This window comes from Silurus aristotelis (assembly GCF_946808225.1).
Source record: "Silurus aristotelis genome assembly, chromosome: 10".
Taxonomy (NCBI): domain Eukaryota; kingdom Metazoa; phylum Chordata; class Actinopteri; order Siluriformes; family Siluridae; genus Silurus; species Silurus aristotelis.
In genome coordinates, this window is record NC_139583.1 from 10305896 (window position 1) to 10328447 (window position 22552).

Genomic DNA, 22552 nt, shown 5'->3' on the forward strand with positions numbered 1-22552 from the left:
TCATGTTCAAGTGAAGAGAATATTTTAAGATGCCAGATCCAAAGACGTCCTTTACAATTGTGTGCCTCCAACTTTATGGTAACAGTTTGAGGAAGAACCACATATGGCTGGAAAAGTCAGGCGTCCCACTACTTTTTTCTATGTAATGTAGCTTAAAGGGGAGCTTTTGTTTTGTATGTTGGTTTTGATTTTATATTTACTACATATTATATTTACTACATGAAGTTTGTGGGGGAGTGCATGAAGGAATCTTTCGCAAATAAATAATTTCTTCTTTATAAATAAGGTGTAATGCTGCTAATATCAAGATACTTGCCAGCTTAAAAAAAAAGCTAAATTTTACAACAAATGTATGTAAATGTGCGAGACATTCTCCTTCAGTTTTATACATGTCTCGCATACTGGTGTAACAATGATGTAAATGTTGGCACCTCGAATACAAAAATCCATTCCCTAAACCTCTGATAAGAAAACTCTCAGTTGCACAAATGTACTGGAACCTTTATAGATTTTCCAAAGATATAAAACCTTCTTTATTCTCATTTCTTTTCTTCCATGAGTGTACGCCTAATATTCTACAATTTAAAAATAAGTAGATTTCAGGTGCCATGGCTTCATTAAAGTGTGGAACTATACTGAGGTGCAAAGACTGTGAGCTTTTTTTTTTAAAAAAGAATTCTTCATGTAGAAATGAAATGAATTTCGTACAGATTCAGTGAACACACTCGCTGTTCTTTCAGCTGTAACAGTGTTATCCCAGAGCCTGAAGTGTATTAAATGATACAGACCATTTTGTGAAATGTATTTTTCGTCGCTTACATAGAGAAAGGTGCAGATGTAGCAAATGATTTGGAAAGCGAACGGGACGGTTCTGGCGGTGGAAAGGTCCAAAGTGTAAATCAAACAGTGCAGATTTGCAGATGAATTTGGCACACTCTCTCTGGAGCTTCCTGCCAGTCCGCATAAAAAAGCATAGAAAACAGAAAAAAGACAGAAAGAAACAACAAACAAAACAACAACAACGAAAAACTTGGGGCTCTTCTCAAGGTTTGCCAAGCTCAGTAACACATCTCAAAGCAAAGACATAACAGATATAGTCAACAAATATGATAAAACCTAAGCAAACCTATGAGAAGATACATTTTCTTTGAATTAAACAACAATCAGCATCAGCAATGTAACAAAAAGAATATAAATAATGTACAAAAAACAAAACCCTGAAAACCCTGACACAGACATTTAAATCAGCTTTAAACTAAAGACAATAAAAGAAATGCACATGCACGTAAGTAAGGAGCCCTTGTTTGAGAAATGGAGACCGATTCCTGGAGAAGTCATCCAACTTTAGCTCTGGAGTCCAGACCGTAGTAGCCAACCTGCACCAGAATGGCGATGTCGATCAAAATCTGGGTCATCCCACACACCCAGAACTGGGCAGGGCTTTCGTTAATCACAAAGTACGTAGTCTTGAAAAGGTCACCGGCGGTCCACAGGAGGACCATCTTAATGCTGAGGGGGGGGAGAAGAGAAGAAAAGAGAAAACTAAATTGTTATCATAAAGAACATAAAGTACCACGACATAAAAAAACTAAATAAGAAGAAACTTCAGAAATAGCTAAAAAGACTCCAGTTAGCTACTGCAAACCATTTCCTTTTTAATGAAATCCCAGGGCTCAATATGTGGCAGGGGACTTTATTAAAAGTTGTCAAATTGCAACGCTTATTCATTCAGCTTCCTTTCTATACAACCACTTTAAAAGCAGAGGAGGACAATATTTCAAAGCTAGTCTGTCGTCTGAATGCCCGACGTCTCAAAATTACACAACCGAATGTGATGCCTTTTTTTCAGTATCATTAAGAATCAGAGAATAATAAAAAAAAAAGAATAAAAAGAGAAAAAAACCTTTTATAGCTAAAATTCCCCCTAGCAGGAACAACAATCCATTTTTATTGAACGTGAATGATCTCAGACCCGCTAGGAGGCTTCAGGAGGAACAAGAGAAAATCCTTTCTCACTTTCATTTGCTGCAAATGCCAATACAAACTCTCTGTGGAACTCTCAAAAAAAAGTGAGATTGGAAAACTTTAGGGAGACTGGGGTTTTTAAGGAAGGAGAGTCACACAGACTGCTTTTCTCTGTAGGTTAATTGTCTTTCCGCTCTCTGTGGTATTTACGAAGTGAAAGCTTATTCGTTGTTTTTTTTTATCGATACACTGAGAAATGCTGCAGGTGAGTGCAGGACCATCCGTCAGCTGTCTGAGAACACGGAGAGTGGATTCAGCATTCAGGGGAACGTCCTAACAAGAGAACTACAGAAAATAGACTCGGTAAACTTTTAGACCAGTCCTCGGTACACTTATTTAGTGTGGACTCATCATGTCTCCAGTCTCCCGTGTCCTTTACCTGTAAATCTAATTTCATTCTTAACTGCTGCTGGCATTGTTACAACATCTCAGAAATGAGCTGACAATGCTTTCATGGCCCATCTCTCTGGAGATGAAGGCTCATCCAGAAAAGAGTGGACCTGCCATTGTAAAAGATGATGCCTGTCTGTTTCTCTGACAGCTGCTTTGATATTGTGTCCTGCAATGAACTTGGGCCTTTAACTGCAATAAGGTCAGACCTTATGATGCAAAATGTGTGGAAAATGCCATCAAAGAGTGGCTCAGCTTAGATGCCTGTGGCTCTGCCAGTGTCTAGCACTACAGTAGTAACATATGTAAATCCCTCCTGGCTTTCTAAAGTCTTAGACAGAAAAGAAGTGCAAAGCCAGATAGATTTCATACTTATAAAAAAGAAAATTTCACTTTAGTGCTTGTAGATTGAATGGCACCATACTCTATGAATACAATAGGGATTCATTCTCTCTTTATCTCTCACACACACACACACACACACACACTGGTGAATTGAGATATTTGAATGCTGTCATCCACCTACTCTCACACATTCATTCTATCATTGTTTCATTCTCTCTCTCTCTCTCTCTCTTTCTCTCTCTCTCTCTCTCTCTCTCTCTCTCTCTCTCTCTCTCTCTTTCTCTCTTTCTCTCTTTCTCATTAAACATGCTTCTGAGGTACCAGTGTTCCTATGGATGAAGTTCTCCTAAATTAGAGACCACTCTATGCAGCTGGGAATGTTTCCACCTCAAAAGAAGGAAATTCGATTAACTGTTTGTTCAGCTAACACTGCATTTCCCCCTCGGAGCAGCTCTCAGTAGGTTATAATATAATTACGGCTGTCAATCGATTAAAATGCTTTTAACTCGTGATTAATGACAACTCATCGCACCTTTTTATGTTATAAATGTACTTTAAATTAATGCTTTTCAAGTTTTAATACTCTACTCAACATGGGCATGGAAATGGATCTTTATGCAAATGCATGTTTATTATCAGTGAAAACACACTCAACATAGAGCATGAGTACAAAATATTCTTGTCAAAGTTTTAGAGTAATTACAGTGTTTTAAATCACATAAATCATCAGGACACCAAACAGAACCTTTATGTTTCCTGATGATTCCTAGCCACTAGATGTTCCAAAATTATGCTATGTTATGACTGTGTTTTTAGGTTGGTGTTTACAGTAGATTACTGACCACAGGTTTGCTAAAATATCATATTTCTTCTCATGAGAATGGAAGAAAGTGAGGAAACAGTTGTACATGCACATGCATAAACATTGAGCCACATTATGATTTATTAACATGATTTTAAACGCCATACTGGAATGTTTGAATTTATTCACAAGTTCAACTCATCACCAAGTTCGGCAATTTTCTAACAATTTCATCGCAACACGTTCTCCTGGTGTATTAATCAGACTAGCACATGTCCAGTACACACCTACACAAACATGAGTCTTGTAAATAAACCTTTTCATAATAATTATCATCTCAGAATTATTGGCACCACTGATAAAGTATTATCCCATTAAAGAGTCTAAGCTTTAACTGAAGCAAATTTATGAAAAAAAAAAAGATCTCATACAAAATTATATAAAAAAAAAAAAAAAAAACAACCCTTGCATCACAATTCATAACACTCATCCATTTAATACCCTTACAGACAGAACAGAACTGAGTCCCATAATGCTTGGAGAATAATGATAAAGATTGTACTAATGGTGAGTACATTATAAAATTTCTGACCACTTTTCAATACCCAACCTCTCCACATCCTGCATCCAGTAAAACGCTTAATACCTTACACTAATTGACTGGAAACTCTATTTATCAAGATGATTGATTACTAAGTTAAGATGCAAAGCATTAACAATAATGACTATGGATTAGATACTGATGTAATATAAATTTACAGCACTGTTTTACAGATTATGTTGGATTTTCCTTTACTTGAACTATGAATGACAAAGCCCATGTGCACAAAGACAGCTTCATAAAAAAAATGGTTTACATAGGTTGGAGTCGAAGATGTTAAGGCCAATCTAATCTATAGAGCTTCGACCTGAACCCTACTTTACATCACTGGAATGAACAGGAACAATGACTGCACTCCAGGCCTCCTACATCAATAACTGATTTTACTAACTCTCTTGTGGCTGAATGAGCAAAATCTCCACAACCACACTCCAACATGTAGTAAAACATCTTCCCAATAAAGTAGAGGTTATTATTAAAAGAAAAAGGAAATGTAGGTGCATGCTAGCTACTTTTTTGTACTGGGTATACTGGGCACTATTTAACACAACTGTTACAAATGTATACTGAGTGTTCTAGTGACTAGGAGGCCATGTGGGATTCATTGTCTTCTATTCTAGTGTGACAACTAACAGAAGATGGTGGATTTCAATGTCAAGGAATATAAAACCAAGAATGCTTTGCTGGAAATGGAATACAAATATTTAGCATTGACACTGGTGTCTCTTTGCAAGATAGATTTGATGTGCTGTAGTGTAAAAGATAATATGCATTGCATAAACATACATCTATTGCAAAAGCATTGGGTCTGTGGCAGGTTAAAAATAAGAATATTCTAATTTACTCGAAAACCAAATCTTTCAGGGCACTGACAGCTATTCACAGCACTTGCAGACTTCCAACTGTGATTTCAGACTATTGCACATTCTGAAACGCACTGAAAAACAAAACTTGCACAGTTGTGTGCAGTTAAGCCCAGCTTGGAAATTAAAGTTCTACAGAAATCACTCAGCATGAAGGATTTCTACAAAAATGCTACCCTGTAGTTACCGTCATAGATCCTTCCTTCAACTTATAGCCTTACTACATTAATCCCTTCCTGTTCCTCCCAGTCCAGCCCTCAGTCCCGCTTTCTTACCGCTAGAGCTAAGAGACCGCAAACATCGTTACATAGAATGAAACATTTAAGAGGTAATTAGCAGAGGCAGGTTATCTCTAGAAAAAAAATGCATCAGCAGCACATCACAATGGAGACAGAGAGACACTTATGAGTTGTTCATCTCTCACCCAGAGAACACCGAGTCCAATGTTTCTCTACAGGAAGTCGCACCCTCACTTACTCACAACTGTTCCCAACTCTCCCACACGCGCACAAAACCACTTCTCTCACTTTCTGCCTGGCTTCCTCACCTCTAAGTGTGTTGCTGAATTGAGAAGAGACAAACGAAATGACAAAGAAAACATTTAAGCTGGACTCGAGGGGGAAGAACAGACTGGAAATGTTTACGGCAACTGAGCCTCTCATGGGCTGTTTTACTCTTCAGTATATACTTAACTCTGGACTCGTCATCATCGATCAATCAAGACTAACAGCCAGACACCAACCAGATGCGCGTGCGCACACACACACACACACACACACACACACACACACACACACACACACACACACACACACACACACAGACAGACAGACCCACACATTGTTAATTAGTAAAACAAAGGGAAACCTTATTTGATCACAATGGGAGTGAAAAGAAACGAAAATCAAAGGTTGAAGAAATTTAAAAAAGTTTAAAGAGAAGAAAAGTTTGAAGAAAAGGTTAAAGAGAAGAAAAGTGAAAGGGAATAAAAGATAAGAGAAAAGAAAGCAAAGCAAAGAAAAAAAAAAGAGAATAAAGAAAATGCATTGAGAAAAAGAGAGGAGATAACAGAAGAGAAGGGAAAGAAAAAACAATGCTATAACAAAGGGAAGCCAATAAACAGAAATGAGAAATAAAGCTGAGAAAGAGTAGAGAAGAGTAGAGAAGAGAAGAGAAGAGAAGAGAAGAGAAGAGAGAGCTTGAGACTAAGACCTGCTTCAAAAAGAAAATTACTCTAAAATACTGTTAAACATTGCTAGTACTAACTGTAATGGTGTTTATGGAAAGCGCGCGCGTGTGTGTGTGTGTGTGTGTGTGTTTCATTACGTTCAAACAGACATGAAAAAAATAACACTAATAAAGCATTATTGACATTACTGAGATTTTACACAAATGGACCTCCCTCTAAAGTGGCAGCTCTTTACTGTAGGCACTCTGTGGAAGAGTGAGAAGAGCGAATGAGTGTGAGTAAGAGCGAACGAGTAAGAAAGAGACTGACAGACGGAAAGAAAGAAAGAGAGAGATTTCTTTAAACATTTATTACGACCGGAAGGCAGGAGCTCCACTAACACCCGAATGCCATAAAGCTCGAAGCGTTCTGCACTTGAGAGATCAGTGGAGATAAAATGAGCTGTCTCGTGTGACTGTAAGAGAAGGGGATTGAAGAAAAAAAAAAAGAACAAAAAAAACAACCTGACATGAAAACATAGGTAGCAAACGAGATGCGTCCGGAGAATTGCACTGACAGTTTTTTTAATCTGCGGCTTTCTCTCATCTCTCGTCCCGTTTCCTCGTATCATTTTTTATTGCGTGAATTCCTTAAAATACAAGCAGGGTGAGTTTGTGAAGGAAAAGTGACAGGCGTCAGAGAAGCTAATACGCAGCAAGAGCCTCAGCAACACACTTAATTAGCTGCAGCTCCAAGACTCAACCAGATCTGCAGCTACACTGAGGATGAACTCGGCAACTCGGCAGGATGCTGAGAAACGGAAGAGGGGTGCGGAGACACAACAGTGGTCAAGCCGAGTCCAATGCAGAGCAGATTGAACATAAGCACGTGGACAACCTACTTAATAAGGATGACAGATGGTGCGAATGTCATGTGAAGTGTCATTACTGAAAGCGGTGAATACAGAGGATGAGCACCGGATCAAGCATTCCCTATACAATACATAGGAATATAAAGGATCTGATGGAAAAAGAATGATAGAAGAAAAGCAAAGAGACACAAAGAGAAGAAACAAGAAAGAAGGAATTAACAAGATAAAAAGATAAACAAAGAAATAAGACAAAAAGAGAAGCAACAGAGAAGCGGGAAAGACATGAAGAGACCATAAGGCAATATCAGAAAAGAATGAAAGGAAAGAGAGGAGAAGACAAATGAGAAAAAAAAGATGACAAAAGCAAAGAAAAGAAGAAAAAAGGAGGAAAGTAATTAGAAAATAGAAGGGTAGAAAGTAAAGAGAATGAAAAGAATAGACTGAAATCAATACAAGGAAAGAAAAGAAAAAGAGAGAAGATTAAGGAAAGGAAAAAGATAACAGAAAAGAAACGAAACGAAAAGAAAGTGAAATTAAAATAAAAAACATGTTAAGAGGTAAGATGAGAAGAGAATAACAGAATAGAGAGAAGACCAAGGGGAAAAAAATGACAAGAGCAGAGCAGAGAATCACGGAAAGGGGAGAAAGTAAAAAGTAAAAGAAAAGACAAATTGAAATACAAGAGAGGAAAATAAAAAAAGAGAAGATTAAAGAAAGGGAAAAGATAATGAAATGGTTAAGAAGGGAAGAGAGGAGAAAAGAAGAGAAGAGAAAGCAGAGGAAAGGAGAAATAGAAACAAAAAAGATGCACAAGAATGAGGCACAAATGGTTTAACATCTTCTCATCTAATTTCTCTCAGTTTAAAAGGCTGAAACCTTCTCTCCAGCTCTACATCACAAAATAGTATGTGCAGTTCTCTGGTCCAAGCAGAACCCCCTGCAGTCCTGCCTCATTAATATTCACATATTTACCCTAAAGCTTCTACTGAACCCACCGAGCCTTTCATAAATATTTACATCACTGACCTTTTCCTCCTGAGAGTTTCCTCTCCATTGTGTGTGCAACCTGACCATCAGATTAAAAAGTGTATAGCAACCCCTGATTGAGGAGGAAATCCAAAAATGAAGGTTGTGACAGTTTAGCCATACGTGTCAGCTAGCATATAACCCTTTCTAGAGGGATACGGATGAAACTCTGGCAATCAGCACCAAAAAAAGACCAAACACCAAACTTTGAGGTTAAACTCGCAAAGAAGCTACCACCCACGACCCAAGACCAGGAAGCATGGAAAATGACTGTCAGAAATCATACTGACTTCAAAGTCACCCTCATCCACAGGCTAACAAAAAGAAAATAACTTTCCCACATTTTAAAGCTTTGCAACCTGAAACTGAAATGGATACACTCACTGATGCTTTTAATAGAAACACTATGCAATTAGCCAGTGAGGTGTTTTGAATATTTTAAAACTCGCTGATCTTCTGGGAATTCCATCTATGATACTTTCTAGTATACAATCAGTGGTGTAAAAACAAAATCATCCAGTGAGTCGGTGGTTATGTAGGCAGATCACACTGTGCAATCATGGTGAGCAAAGAAGCATCTTAAAGTGAAGATCACACTGGATTTTACTCGAGTCAGCCAAGAAGTGGAATCTGAGCCCTAACTGGGCGCAGGTTCATCACAACCAGACAAGCGGAGACTAGAAAAAGTCTCCAACATCTCTTCATCAGGTCCACCCAGATGTTATAATACATCTTATGGATTGAGCTCACTTGTGTACAATTAATCACATGACCTCACAGTGGAACCCAAAGAAGAAACAGCATCATCAAGACAAACAAAGCATCAAAACTGGTCCAGGACGAATCTTCTGAAAAAGTTTCCGCCAGAGGTTGGTTATAAAAATATTCCAGAAACATATCATGGAATAAAATTCAATAATATAGAGTGGCCTTGTATCTGTTTGGAGCATGCCAACTACTGCATAAACCCTATAATGAGAGCATTAGTCAGAGAAACAACTAAGAGGCCAAAAAGAAGCTGAAGAGATCCACAGATCAGATGCAAGAAAAAAAAAATTAATGCAGCCTGTGGAAAAGTGTTTTATTAAACAGTTGCAAGATGAAAGCCATTAGTGAAAAAAAGCAATGTGTTTGAAGTTTATCACATTTAACAAATGAAGAAACAAGAACTGTTTCATTTCCAGAATGTAACACTCTAAAATGCTTGCTTTAAAGGTGCGGGCTGAATTCATGTACAGCACTACTACAAAAGTAACACTATATAGACTAAAGTTTGTGGACACCTGATCATAAGATTTTTATGTGCTTTTTGAACATTCCATTGCACATTTAGTCCCCCCCCCCCTTTTTTTTTAATAATAACTATTCATCTAGGAGGATGTTTCTTTACATTTTAGAGAATGGCTGTAGAGCTGTATGCTCATCCACTGACAAGGGAGCTAGTAAAGATGTTGTGGAGACTGATGTAGGGTGAGGAGGCCTGGAGTGCAGCAAGCATTCCAATTCATTCAAAAGCCCTATAGCAAGCCACTCTAGAGTTTCCACTCCTAACTTTGCAAACCATATTTTCATGGAACTCACTTTGTGCACAGGGGCATTGTCATGTTGTAACAGGTTTGGGTCTCACAGTTCAAGTGAGAGAATTTAACATATTTTGTCAGAGCTCTAAAACAGGCTTCTTAAGATCTTCCACTCCAACTCATGTAAAGCATGTCTTCATGAAGACTGCATTATGCACAAGGGAACAGGTTTGGTTCTCCTACTTCAAGTGAAGGGAAAATTAAGCATTGAACGAAAATCTATACAATTGTGTCCAACTTTGTGGTAATATTCTGGGAAAGAAGCATATATGGTTTAATAAGTCAGGTGTCCCAATACCTTTGTGCATACAAGGGATTTGCCTGGAGGGGAAAAAAGAAAATCAGCCACATGCCTCAGCTGCTCCATCTGCCTGGCTCAGGAGGCTCCGCTATGATCCTCATCATCATCCATGTTGCCTTCTGAATTTACATCAGCCAACTTGGCAGAAAAAGAGGGGTCCATTGATTCCACTCTAGCGTGTCAAAGAAATTGTTTTCACAAAACGTCACACTTAATTTGTAAGTGTGGACTGCCTGAGTGGGCGCCAAAATGTACACGCCTCAGAGGCTTCATAACACAGATTATCCCTATAAATACGGAGCAAATATAGTGATCATTTGAATTATGCGGAGACTTAGTACAGACTGGCCTGCCTGTTCTAGGAGTAAGACTAAATGTCATTTAGCAAGCATTTAATAGGGGCAGCAGACTGATAGCTAAACACCACCACTCGAAATGTGCTACAACATTAAGACGTTATCTGTTGAGGGAATTATCCAGCAAGCTAGAATATTTGGTAAAAAAAACTATAATGTTCGAGATGACATAAGAGGAAAAGAATGATACCACAGAGGCCCTTGTATATGTTTGATCCAACTCTTGATTCATCATTTATTTTGGTGTCTGCTGCATGGCACAAGCAAGGCACAATAATCTTGTAAATACAGATGATTCCACATCCAAGTCAGCAAAACTAGTCGTGGGTGGAATGGAAAAGATGCTGAGGTTTGGTTCATGTGTCTCAGAGGACACACACTTTTGCCCTAGTAGCGCAAGAGAGGGATGGATATACAATCAGACACACAGACAAACAAGCAGGCAGGCAGACAGTGGGTGGAAATTGTAATTGTTATGGCTAAACTATAGACTTTGGAATCTCTGAACCATTCCCAGACAAACTCTTGTGCCTGCTGACAGTCAATGGAAATTTTAATCTGGGTCAGACCAACTCTTATTCAAACACAATAGACTCCTGACTAAGAATACCCTGAAAGTGTCTGACAAAAAGCAGGAGGTTATTGCAAATGACCATTCCTCATCCACCAGTGCCTAATTTACTAGGGACTTTCAGTTTGTACCAAAAGGGAACAATAAATAAAAAATGGAGTGACAGGAAGAAAGGCTGTGCTCAAGACAAAAAATATGAAATATGCATGTGAATCGATCCATCTGTCTCGAACACAGGAAAAGTTTGCACGCTTCTCGAAAGAAAATAGATCTGCTCTTTGTTAACAACAAAAAAATAGGGTAGAGAGAAAGGCATGTTATTTCAAATTCTCTTCAAGAAAATAAACAAGAGAGGTGGAAAAAGCAAAAAAGAAAAAAAAAGAGAGATATTCAGAGTATGATTGAGACAGAGCAACACATAATAAAAACACAAACCTTAATCATTCTGTTCATATGGAATAAAAAAACATTTGTGAATTGAATCAGTTTGTGTTGTGAATGTTTTATCTTTTACAGCCTAATATGGCTTAAATGTGATTAATAGTCTACTGAAATGTGGCACAGCAGACTGCAACAAGCCCGCAGGTGCGTGATAACTGACGCGTATCGACTTCTATAAACAGCTAGTACACTTCACCACCCCATTAATTTAAGAGCTAATGCAAACAAGTCTGTGTCTGGGGGAAACAAAAAAACAGATGGTATGCCAGCTCTCTTTCTCTTTTCCCCCCTCATCTAACTTGTTCCAAAATTCTAGCTCTCCTGTGTGCAGCCAAAGTTTTGCCTGCTGTGGTGATGAATAATTCTAACGTGATTGAGACTCGGAGGATTCCTGACAGCTAACCAGGACCCTCATTTATAAACACAGCTCCAGGTGATCAACTGAGTTCAGTTTTTTATTCAACTTCTTATTAGCGGAGTGCTAACAAACACACGTGACGCACATGCTGAAGTCCTACTGCTCTCATGAACTTAAACGCAATGAGCCTTCATCCTTTCTCTGCTGAAGGACGAGTTGCAGGTAAGTGCACCATAATGTAGTGTAGCCTGGGACATCCCGTAAACATTCAAGAGTGTCCGTCACTCAGGATAATGGGGTGTGAGAGGTGCAATTTACTAATAAGTCAAGAACGTCAGCAAAGGTTCATGATGAAAGTAACAGGGAGGGGGTTGTAGACGTTTCTGTGACTACCTACACCTAAAAGAAATGTGAGTTGCTTAAATATTCTTACACATTTTTCATGATATCAGGTTGTTACTTGTCAGGTTAAATGCCTTGGGCAAAACAGCAACTAAACATGAAATAAATAAGGAAAACAGCCCAAATAGCTATTTGGAAAAGAGTTCAGATTCAAGTATGAGCAAGTGAGAAACACAGAATCACAAAGTTGACATGCAGACAAGCTGAGCCAGCAGAATAGTAAAAACAATAATAATAACAACAATACAGGAACAAGTACTTAGTGCAATAGTGCTACACGATGCATATGGATCACCTAAACCAGTGGTCCCCAAACCTTTTTGCTCCACGGCCCGGTTTAATGTTGGACAATATTTTCACGGACCGGCCTTTAAGGTGTGGCGGATAAATACAACACCATAAAATGATTAACGTGAATCCAATGTGTTGTTTTTTGTTCATTTTGCTAGCTTGGGGGTTTGACTTTAGCGGTAATGTATTATGTGTTAGCGGCCGGAGCCCGCTAGCGGATGTGGGTAAGACATGTGACCGAGGCATCATGACATGCATCAAGGGTGAGTCATAGACAGATGTGGCGAAGAGAATCCGGTTATTTTCTAAAATAAAACATAGTTCAGAATCAGATAATAAATAAAACGGAAATAATGTTAAGTTATGTATACTTTCTGTGCGGTCTGGTACCAATTGACCCACGGACCGGTGCTGGTCCGTGGCCCGGGGATTGGGGACCACTGACCTAAACCACATTTATTTTGTACAGTATGTCCCCGACTTGTGTCACATTTGTCACATTTAAATGCTATGCACTTTGAACTTTTAGAAATGCGAACAATTCACGGAATTAGCGCACGTGTCTGCCGAACATTGTCTCATATAAGCAGCGGTGATGTGAACGGGACTGCTAAGAAGCGCAAAGCAATAACCATGGAAACAAAAGTAAAAAAATACACTGATCAGGCATAATATTATGACATTATAACGTTATGACTGATGAAGTGAAAACACTGATTATCTCTTAATCATGGCACCTGTTACTGGGTGCGATTTATTAGGTGGCAATGAACAATTTGTCCTTAAAGTTGATGTGTTAAAAGCAGGAAAAATGGGAAGCGTAAGGCTTTGAGTGAGTTTGACAAGGACTAAATTGTGATGGCAAGACTACTTGGTCAGAGCATCTCCAAAACTGCAGCTCTTGTAGGATATTCCCGGTTTGCAGTGGTCAGTATAAACAGTGGTCCAAGGAGAAACAGTGGTGAACCGGCGACAGTGTCATTAGCGGCCAAGGATCATTAATGCACGTGGGGAGCGAAGGCTGGTGGGTGTCCAATTTAACAGACGAGCTCCTTCAGCTCTAATTGCTGAAGAAGTTAATGCTGTTATTGCACAATGGGTCAAAACTGTTTTAGCAGCAAAAGGGGGACCAACACAATATTAGGCAGGTGGTCATAATAAGCCTGATCAATGTAACTGAGAAACTGGACCGAGGCGAAAACATGGAAGACGTCGCTCCCTCGCATAAATCGTTCAACCAATTGCACAATTCTAAAGAACAAAGACAAGATCATGGAATATGAGATGTCTGCTTTTCCAATTAAGCCAACAATAATATTGAGTTATTGAGAGTAAAAATATTAAATTTTACTGTTTTGAGCCGTTTTTATGCATCACATTGTATATTTGTGTCAAAGGTGTAGAAACCTTACTTGGTTAGATTACAGAAAAGAAGACTCCTGGAAAGGAACGCGTACGCTAGTCAGGGACTTGCTGTTCTTTTGACTAACAAATGCATTTTTACTCTGCAATTATCCCTCAAATTAAAAAAAAATTTGTTTACCCATATTAACCAATAATACAAGTTTGTCTTTAACCTTCCCATCCCCTTGCACATACATGTTTATGTTGGCAATACCTCACTCACTTTTAGCATGTGCTTTCTCCAGGTCAGAGCTGCAATGAAACCTGGAATCCTGGAGTCATGAAGCCAAGACGGGACTCCATCTCAGGCCACCAACAATACAAACACATTCACACACTTATTTAAACCCAAATTGCAACATTAACTATTAAGGTCTATTTTATTTATGCTTTTTAATGACTCACAGACTAAAAGTTAACATAAAGAGAAAAACTTTGATAAGCAAAAACAAACCAAGCTCAGGATCGAAGCCAGAAGCCATGGGGTGGTAAAACTTCCTGACACCATGTTTCATGAAGTCTTCAAGAACTCATGGAAAAGCAGCATAACTGTATCAGATTGCATTAGCCTTTCAAAAACTGTTGCCATTTCTAAGTTCATAAAAGAACTCGGAGCAAGTTCTATTTTGGGTAATGTCACTTTTAAGACACACTTAATTTTTATGGCATTTTATACTAGTGCACCTAGTAGAAACATGGCCTGTACCTTCCATGGCTCGCCTCTCCTTTCTATTAAAAGAAAACCGACTGTCGACTACTATCCTGGTTTGATTGATCCAAATGTGTCAGACTTTAGTCTCGAAAAGCCCTAATTAGCACCTGGGCCTTGCTCATTATCAGCAGATCCTAACTTTTAGACATTCTTCAGTCTTGTAACTAAACATCTTTTGTATTATAAATCATGAATAGCCCAAAAAAAAAACAAATCACTAACATTAACTGTCAAATGTCAATTCATTAAAATATGGGGACATTAATATAATTTCAAAATGAAAAAAACAAAAGCAAATATAAAAAAAAATAAAAAATTTTAAGGGCTTCCTTGGGGTCAATACTGCAAACCGAACAATTTTTGCATATTGATCGGCAACTGATGTTGAAAGGTCGCTTTAAAGTAAATAATAAGTCTTTAATCACCACCAATGCTGATGTGAGGATGTGCTGACGATTCATGGGGTCGCAGTGTGAGCGTATGTGGATGTGGGTTGGACCCTATGTACAGTATGTGACGAATGACCGTAGGACAGCTGATTAGTTTTCACAGTGATTAAGCGAGTGCCCTCGCTGCTTGTGGGAATTATCTGAATGGGGGTCCATATATCAGCAGGGTGTCATTATCCCTTATAGATGACTTATGAGATTTAATAAACTGGCTGTTCAGCTGCATGCTGTTTGATGAGACCATGGAGCAGATAAATAAGCACAAACACACACATATATACACACACACACACACACACACACACACACACACACACATAAATGGATCCCACAATTCACCACAGTAATAATGGCAACAGCTCAATAAAGTGCCCGTGTGTGTGTGTGTGTGTGTGTGTGTGTGTGTGTGTGTGTGTGTGTGTGTGTGTGTGTGTGTGTGTGTGTGTGTGTGTATACGTTCCTTAAACCCACCGGAGCTGAATCCTCACCACACAACTATGAGTGACATCCTTATTTTTAATAAATATAGGAAACTTCGGCAGCACTCCCAGGGGTAATCAGGAGCAATCAGCGAGACGCACACAGAAGCTCTGTCTCTGAGGAGGAGCTCGCTGCATGTCTCTGCTTGCTTAAGAGACCGATTACAGCACTGTCAGCTTGATCGGCACAGCAGGGGCCCGAACCTGACTACGGACTAAGAAAAGGAAAAAAAAAAAAAGAAAAGTTCCTACAAGACCAGCAAATGCGCTTTATGCTGACTCACCGTGTATGGCAAAAAGTTTACTTCATGTTTACCATCATAAATAGAAATCCTGTCATATCACCAGTGTGTAAAACCTCTACTGTTGAAAGAAAGGCAAGAAAAGTGATTGTTTTGAACCTTATTCAAAGAGGGAAAGTAATGACATCTACATTTTCAAACCACCCTTAGTTTCAATCTATTTGGTGACATGAGATGATTTTTTTCTTCTCATGGCATGCTGTTTTCAGCCCATCAACCTATTTATTGTCATTGTGTGGCTTTTTCAACCTACTACTGTTTATTTTCCAGCTATCATGCACCAGAGTTGTAGGCTAGCCTACAAAGCTAACAATGAAAAAGGCAGAATGCAACAAGAAGGTATGGGGCTAACGTGGATGAGACATACGGAGTCAGCGATTTAAACATGACTGAGAACAGAAACATTCCTGATCACCATTTTTTTTTTTTATTCTTTTGTATTAATATGACGTGAGGTCCAGTTACCAGCGTGAGACTTAAACAGGTAGTATAAATGGCCCAAACTTCTTTACATTAACTTGAGTGAAAAAGTAGCCATTACTACTACCTGTTTTAGACAGTACTCTTCCAGAGTTTTTTGAAAATATGAGTATCTGTACTTCTACTTAAATGAAGGATGTGTGTACCATCTTTGTTGTAAAGTCAAGGCTAAAGCACAGAACCACACTATTGGCGTTGTGGTAGCGTGTTACCAAAAACATGTTGATTAAATGGAATGTAATGGATTTTTAAATTCAGATTTTGGTCAGTGTGTCCCTATAAATTCTTCTGCTACATCAGCACTGTATATTTATAATGATGAAGGGAAGTGCAGGCTAGCACTTCTGCACATGACTGCACATCTGCTAATGAATGTAGAGAGTCTAGGTGCTGGCAGGACAAGCTGCTAAGTTACATTTTAAAATATTTCATCAGAGTGACTGAATTTAGCGAATACCTCCAGAGAGCTGCTCAACTGTACAGCGAGCTCGTACACCGCGCATAATCGAGGTTGCTTTGCCGTGGACTAATATGGCGGTCAGATGGATGATAAAATAGGTAACCCTGAGGGCGAGAGAGTGTATATGCTGTATTTTTTTTACACCCCCACCTCAGAACAAGTCAAAAGCACAACGGGGCAGGAAGCTAATTCGCACCAATGCAAGAATGCCACAGGGCTCGCAAGAAAGCAATCTTTCTCAGGAAAAAAAAAAAAAACCTCACACCAAAAGACCCTGTCAGAAACTATCAGGACATTCCTGACCCAGAGAATGGAGTGTGTCCCTGAGGGACAGAAGAGACAGCTTGTCACTGGATGCCTGTACCATTAACGTCTGTCATAGTCAGTCAGAGAAACACACGTACCTCAACATCCAGGCTTTTTTCTTTAGAATGGTCACATCTCTGTCAATAAGCCTAAGAAAATTATTTAGTGGTAATGGCCTTGACAACAGGAAAACAATAGGGGGGAAAGATACAATTCTCATCCATCTGTCAGTCAGATAATAAAGGGATGAAGACAGGCAATTTTAGAGAACTATGAGATTCCTGGGGCTTGTTTAAATTCAGCCGGTCCAATAATCATATGGCTTAAAGGCATAAAGTAAAGCCAAAGACAATTCTCAATCCAGTGTCCCATAATAGAATATAAGGGCATGAATGGAGCTGGGAGAGCAGAAATGCACCACTGCATGTCTGATCACAAACTCAATGTACGATGGTTATAGCTGATTCTATAGAGAAATGCTTCCTCTGCGTCCTTAATCATGTCTCTATATTACAGTGTATACTTTCTCTCTCCCTCTCTTTCTCTCTCTCTTTCTTTCATAATATACACATATACATAATATTTTATTGTTTAAGCAATAAATAATCCTCCCACACACTGAAAACATTTGCAATAATAGAGATGAATTTTGTGTAAATTCGTAGAAATACAGTACACTATCACATTTATAGTACATATAGTACAGTACAGCATACAGTTCTCTAGTAGCGTAGCCTATGCATAGTTTCTCTGCTTGTTTATCAGTAAAAGCTAAAAGGCTGAGAAATTGGTTATGCGACAAATGCAATTCCGGGGGCGTGAGATTCGAACCGCGGTAAAGCAGGGGATTTGTGTACACACTAATACATCCGAGTTAGACTTTTCTATGCCCACAATGGCTGACAGTTAAAGAGAAATTGATTTGGTCTCAGACATTCTTAAAAATCCATTTTCAAGGCTTTTCCAGAAAAGCTAACCCCGAAGCTAGCTAGTTTGTCTCAGCCTGGGAAAGGGTTTGGTATGAGCGGTACCACTGGATTACAGCCTCTAAGGAGCGGTGCAAATTATAAGCATGCATCTCTGGTAAGTAGGTTGGATTTTATTTACATTTTAATGTTTTTGTCATGTTATTAGATAATATTGATTCTGAACTGCTCCAGATGATGTAGGTGCACAGTTGCGGTTGTAGTGTAGAGTTTTGGAGCTTGTTTTAGTAAAATGGTATTCACCCTCCATATGTGAAATGCCTCTCTCTCTGTAATGCCATGTGCTGTTTTATTGTGTTTTTGTACAGTTTTGATGTTTCTATAATTGTGACGTGATATTAAGAGGTGGATTAAGTTGGGTAAGTCCCCACTGAAGGCCCAGATACCAAATGCATGACCCGCCACTGATACATACATCTATAATTCTAAAAATGTCCTACATTTTTTCAATGAATTTGGATCTTCTGCAATAGAAATAGGAAAGCACTCAAATCCTGACAGCGCCATTCATACCCAGGTGTCCTTGAGAACAATGATAGCCATGTTCTCAGGGTGGAATGGATAGCATTCTCATTCTTCAGTCAATCAGAGCAACACTAGCCAATTAAAGGCTTTTGTGGAAAATATACAGTGTTTGGAGTTTTAGGTGTAATGTCTTGGGGGGGGGTGCGCTTCCTAGACGGCACCTAGCACAATGCTAAATAGCTAGTGGGTATAAAAATAAAACAATGGAAGAAAATGGATTAGAAAATCCAGTGAAATAAATGCTCAGGAGAATTAATTACACCAAGAGTAAAGCATGAATAACAAATCGTGTAGCGAGAGTCATCGAATGAACTTTCTCTTGATGCATGAACAGCATCGCCAGAGTCTGTAGTAGTTTTCAAACAATGTTCAGACCTATTTCTTCCATGAGCACTTAAGTACAAATTTTTAAACTGATAATATTTTTTTCTACATGAAACAATATCAGGATTTGTTTATTGATAGAGACTTCTGTAAGTTGCTCTGGATAATGGCATCTGCCATATGCTAAAAATGTACATGCAAATGAAAAAGATACAGGTAACCCTACATTTAGAAATAGAGGTGGTGGGATGGGTAGGTAGCACTGCATCATTTAGGGCCCCTAGTTCATTCCTGAGCATGGGGTTTCAAAACACTACAATTATCATATTGTAGTGTTGAAATAACTGCAAATGGTGTCTTGAACCATACCCACCACCTATGAAACCATATTCCCCATGTTCTGCGAGTACACAGAGAAGAACGCTTTTTCATCACATTCTCATATACGGTCTCTATGCACAAATTTTCTCACACACAATCATGCTCAGTCTATAATATCCACTCAGTCAGGAGCAGCCTCGATTTCAAGTACCCTGCATGCTACAGTAGCTGATGATGGAAAAGGTCGAGAGAGTCAAACTCATATACGGTGTTTCACATCACTCCTAATATCCGAGCACCGATCCTAATTAGTAACGGAGTGCATTATTAACACTGTTGAAGTGAGCAGTGCCGTTCCCAAAGGCTTCTCCTGAATGCAAAATTGGCCTCGCTGGAATTTACTGACGACCTGCGAGTTAAAGTTTGGATTCGTGATTTAAAGATAATGTCTCAGGAGCATATCAGCCACACAGAGAGTCGAGACAGCAGCGGTAGAGTTTAAGCCAGAACAGTTCTCCCGTGGTTCTCTCTGTCTCTGCTCATCCGTTGCTCAGCTGTATGGGGATGACAGGGGCGGACGCTTCAGGCTGCACATAAGAAGCCAAATTAAAGCCTGCAAGTGCCGTTTACGCACGGAAGGACCGGAGCTAATATGAATGTGCCCCCTGTGGGAATTTATCTTTTTAAACCAATGCAATCAGCATGCCCTTGATGTAATTTTAGTATTTCTAATAGAAGCATCAATGACCACTGATGTGCACCAGCTAAAGTGAGGTTTATACTGTACATGTGCATCAATCTGACTATAAAGTGAGACACAGAGTCGGAGCTCAATAATAGGATGAAATGTGCAGTCAGGACAAAATGATACATCTTCAGAATAAATGAATCAATGAGTGCTGCTATAACTAGTGACAATACACCTTTTCAGGCTGGTTCACATAAAAAGAAAATAAAAAAAAACCCTTTCTTTTTCCTTTCCACCCAAATTACAATGAACTTACAATTATTTTAGAGAACAGACAGAAACGATGCATTATGTATAAATGACAAAACATTACGCACATGGATTTGAATTCATCATACAAACAAAGGGAGATACTACTTATTCCTGTCACAAAAAGGTACAATCAAAACAAGATTTTAATATAGTATTTTCTCTCAAAAGACACAAAAGAAATGATTTACATTCCCACACTGTCATCCTGAAATTATCACTAGGCACACAATACCCAAATGGAAGGAGAAAAAGGGAATTCGGGAGTCTAGAACAGTTTGGTTAGGACAGTTTGTCTCCTTCAGCATCCTGTTCTAGACCAAAGTAAGCCATAGTTTCAGAACTGGAGGTTTTTTTCACATTTCAAAATCATCTACTAGATGCCATGACCACAAAAAATCATTCGATGGCATCTAATGGTCTTTGAAACCACCTAACAACCACCTAAAGATTACTGCATATGAGAAATAAGTTACTTATTAGATTTTTTTTGTTGTATCATCGACACGTTGTAAATCTAATTAAAAAAAACTTTATATAAATCAAATATATAAAGAATCTGATTGATGTCACCAGATGTTAATTGTAGGGATGCCAAATATTTTAAAAAGGTAAAAAAAAAGTAAGAGTGCTTTACCAAAGTACCCAAAGTAGTACTTATTGAATTACCGGTAGTCCCCTACTTACTATGGAGATACGTATGACGACCCTATCACAAGTCAAAAATATCATAAGTCGGAGATGGTACTATGACTGTGACAGTCTTTCCTGCTTCATGTTGATATATATTTTTCATTTTCTGCTCTAAACTGATGGCTTTCCTCTTCTTTTTTTTTTTTTTTTTTTAAAACTACAAACAGGAGACATACTTGGGCGCTTGGAAGACATGCTTTTATCACTAAAATTGCTGTGTGAAACCATTTGAAACAGAAAAAAATACACACTGAGAAACTTTACTCTGAGAGATACGCTCATCCCAGCTGCGCGCACCATCACCATCATCATCGTTAGATTAAAAAATCACAAGTCGAACCATCATAACTCGGGGACCATCTATATGTGAACTTTCATACAGGTATTGCTTTGACTTGGACCCATAAAGGCAAAACTAATTCAGTTTTTACTAATTACTAATAAGTTATTAACAGCTTTTAGAACTTATCCAGTGGTGTACAGTAATGAAGTAAATGTAATATGTTACTGTACTTAAGTAGCTGTTTCAGGTTTCTTTACTTTACTGAAGTATTTCCATTTTGGGAGACTTTAACTTAATTACATTTCAAACTCAGATATCTTACTTTTTACTACATTTTGTGTAATCAGTCGTCCCGTTTTTATTTCTGAGTGGAGAAAAACTTTAGCACGCAGCAAACCACCAACCAGGGCAGAGCGCATGCTTTGGTATGAACTTGCTTCGAACAGAATGATAATACGATCATTATAGCCATAATAAAGAATAGTATTTTGGATAACAAAGTAAATTTGACAGCAAATGTTTTTGTACTTTTACTTAAGTGTAAGTTTAAAGGGAGCACTTTTACTGGAGAAATATTTTACCTATAATATCTCTACTTTGACTCAACTATATAGTTTGAAAACGAAAAGACAGTAAAGGGATACAGACATGGTTTTAGACTGATAGGAGCATAAGTGATTATCTAACCTCATGCCTCGAGTGGAGCCGTTATTGTAGTTTTGTAGTAGCTGAGGCAGACCCAGCATGGCCTCGAACAGCAGGGCCAGTGAGCCTAGAGACTCCACGAACACCACCCAGTCGAGGAAGAGGAGTGTGAAGAAGGCACACAGCATCGTGAAGCCGAAACAGAACAGCAAGTAATCCTCAAATGCGCTCCATTTCCAAAAATACCGCACGTCCAGGTCTGTAAAATATAGACAAAAATAAATTGTTATATGCACACATTTTTATATTCATAATAAAAGGTAAAAGCAACATTAAAATATAATTAATAAGTGCATCTGGAAAATATTCACAGAGCTTTACTTTTTTTCACATTTTATGTTACAGCCTTATTCCAAACGGATTCAATTAAAAATTTTCCTCAAAATTCTACAAACAATACCCCATAATGACAACGTGAAAGGAGTGTGTTTAAAATCTTGACAAATGTAATGAAATGAAAAATAAAAAAATCACATGTACATAAGTATTCACAGCCTTTGCTCAATACTTTGTTGAAGCCCCTTTGGCACTAATTACAGCCTCATGTCTATTTTTGGGCAGTTTCTCCAATTCTTTTTTGCAGAACCTCTCAAGCTCCATCAGGTTGGATGGGAAGTGTTGATGCACAGCCATATTCAGATCTCTCCAAAGATGTTTAATCGTGTTCAAGGAAGTCTCCGTGCATTGCTGCATTTATATCTTTCCCTCGATCGTGACTAGTCTCCCAGTTCCTGC

The 22552-nt window shown here is 38.6% G+C and overlaps 1 protein-coding gene across 2 annotated transcripts in view; it reads right to left on the reverse strand.

Annotated features, from left to right (window-relative positions):
• Positions 1-453: 453 nt before the first annotated feature.
• Positions 454-22552, reverse strand: part of LOC310731914 (solute carrier family 66 member 2) — a 62283-nt gene continuing 40184 nt past the window's right edge. For both annotated transcript variants that reach the window (XM_083551996.1, XM_083551995.1), the window contains exons 4-5: positions 21800-22016; positions 454-1509 (exon numbers count right to left, since the gene is read on the reverse strand). In XM_083551996.1, coding sequence (XP_083408122.1) covers positions 1335-1509; positions 21800-22016 — 392 coding nt within the window. In that variant the 3' untranslated portion in view covers positions 454-1334. The remainder of the gene's footprint in view (positions 1510-21799; positions 22017-22552) is intronic.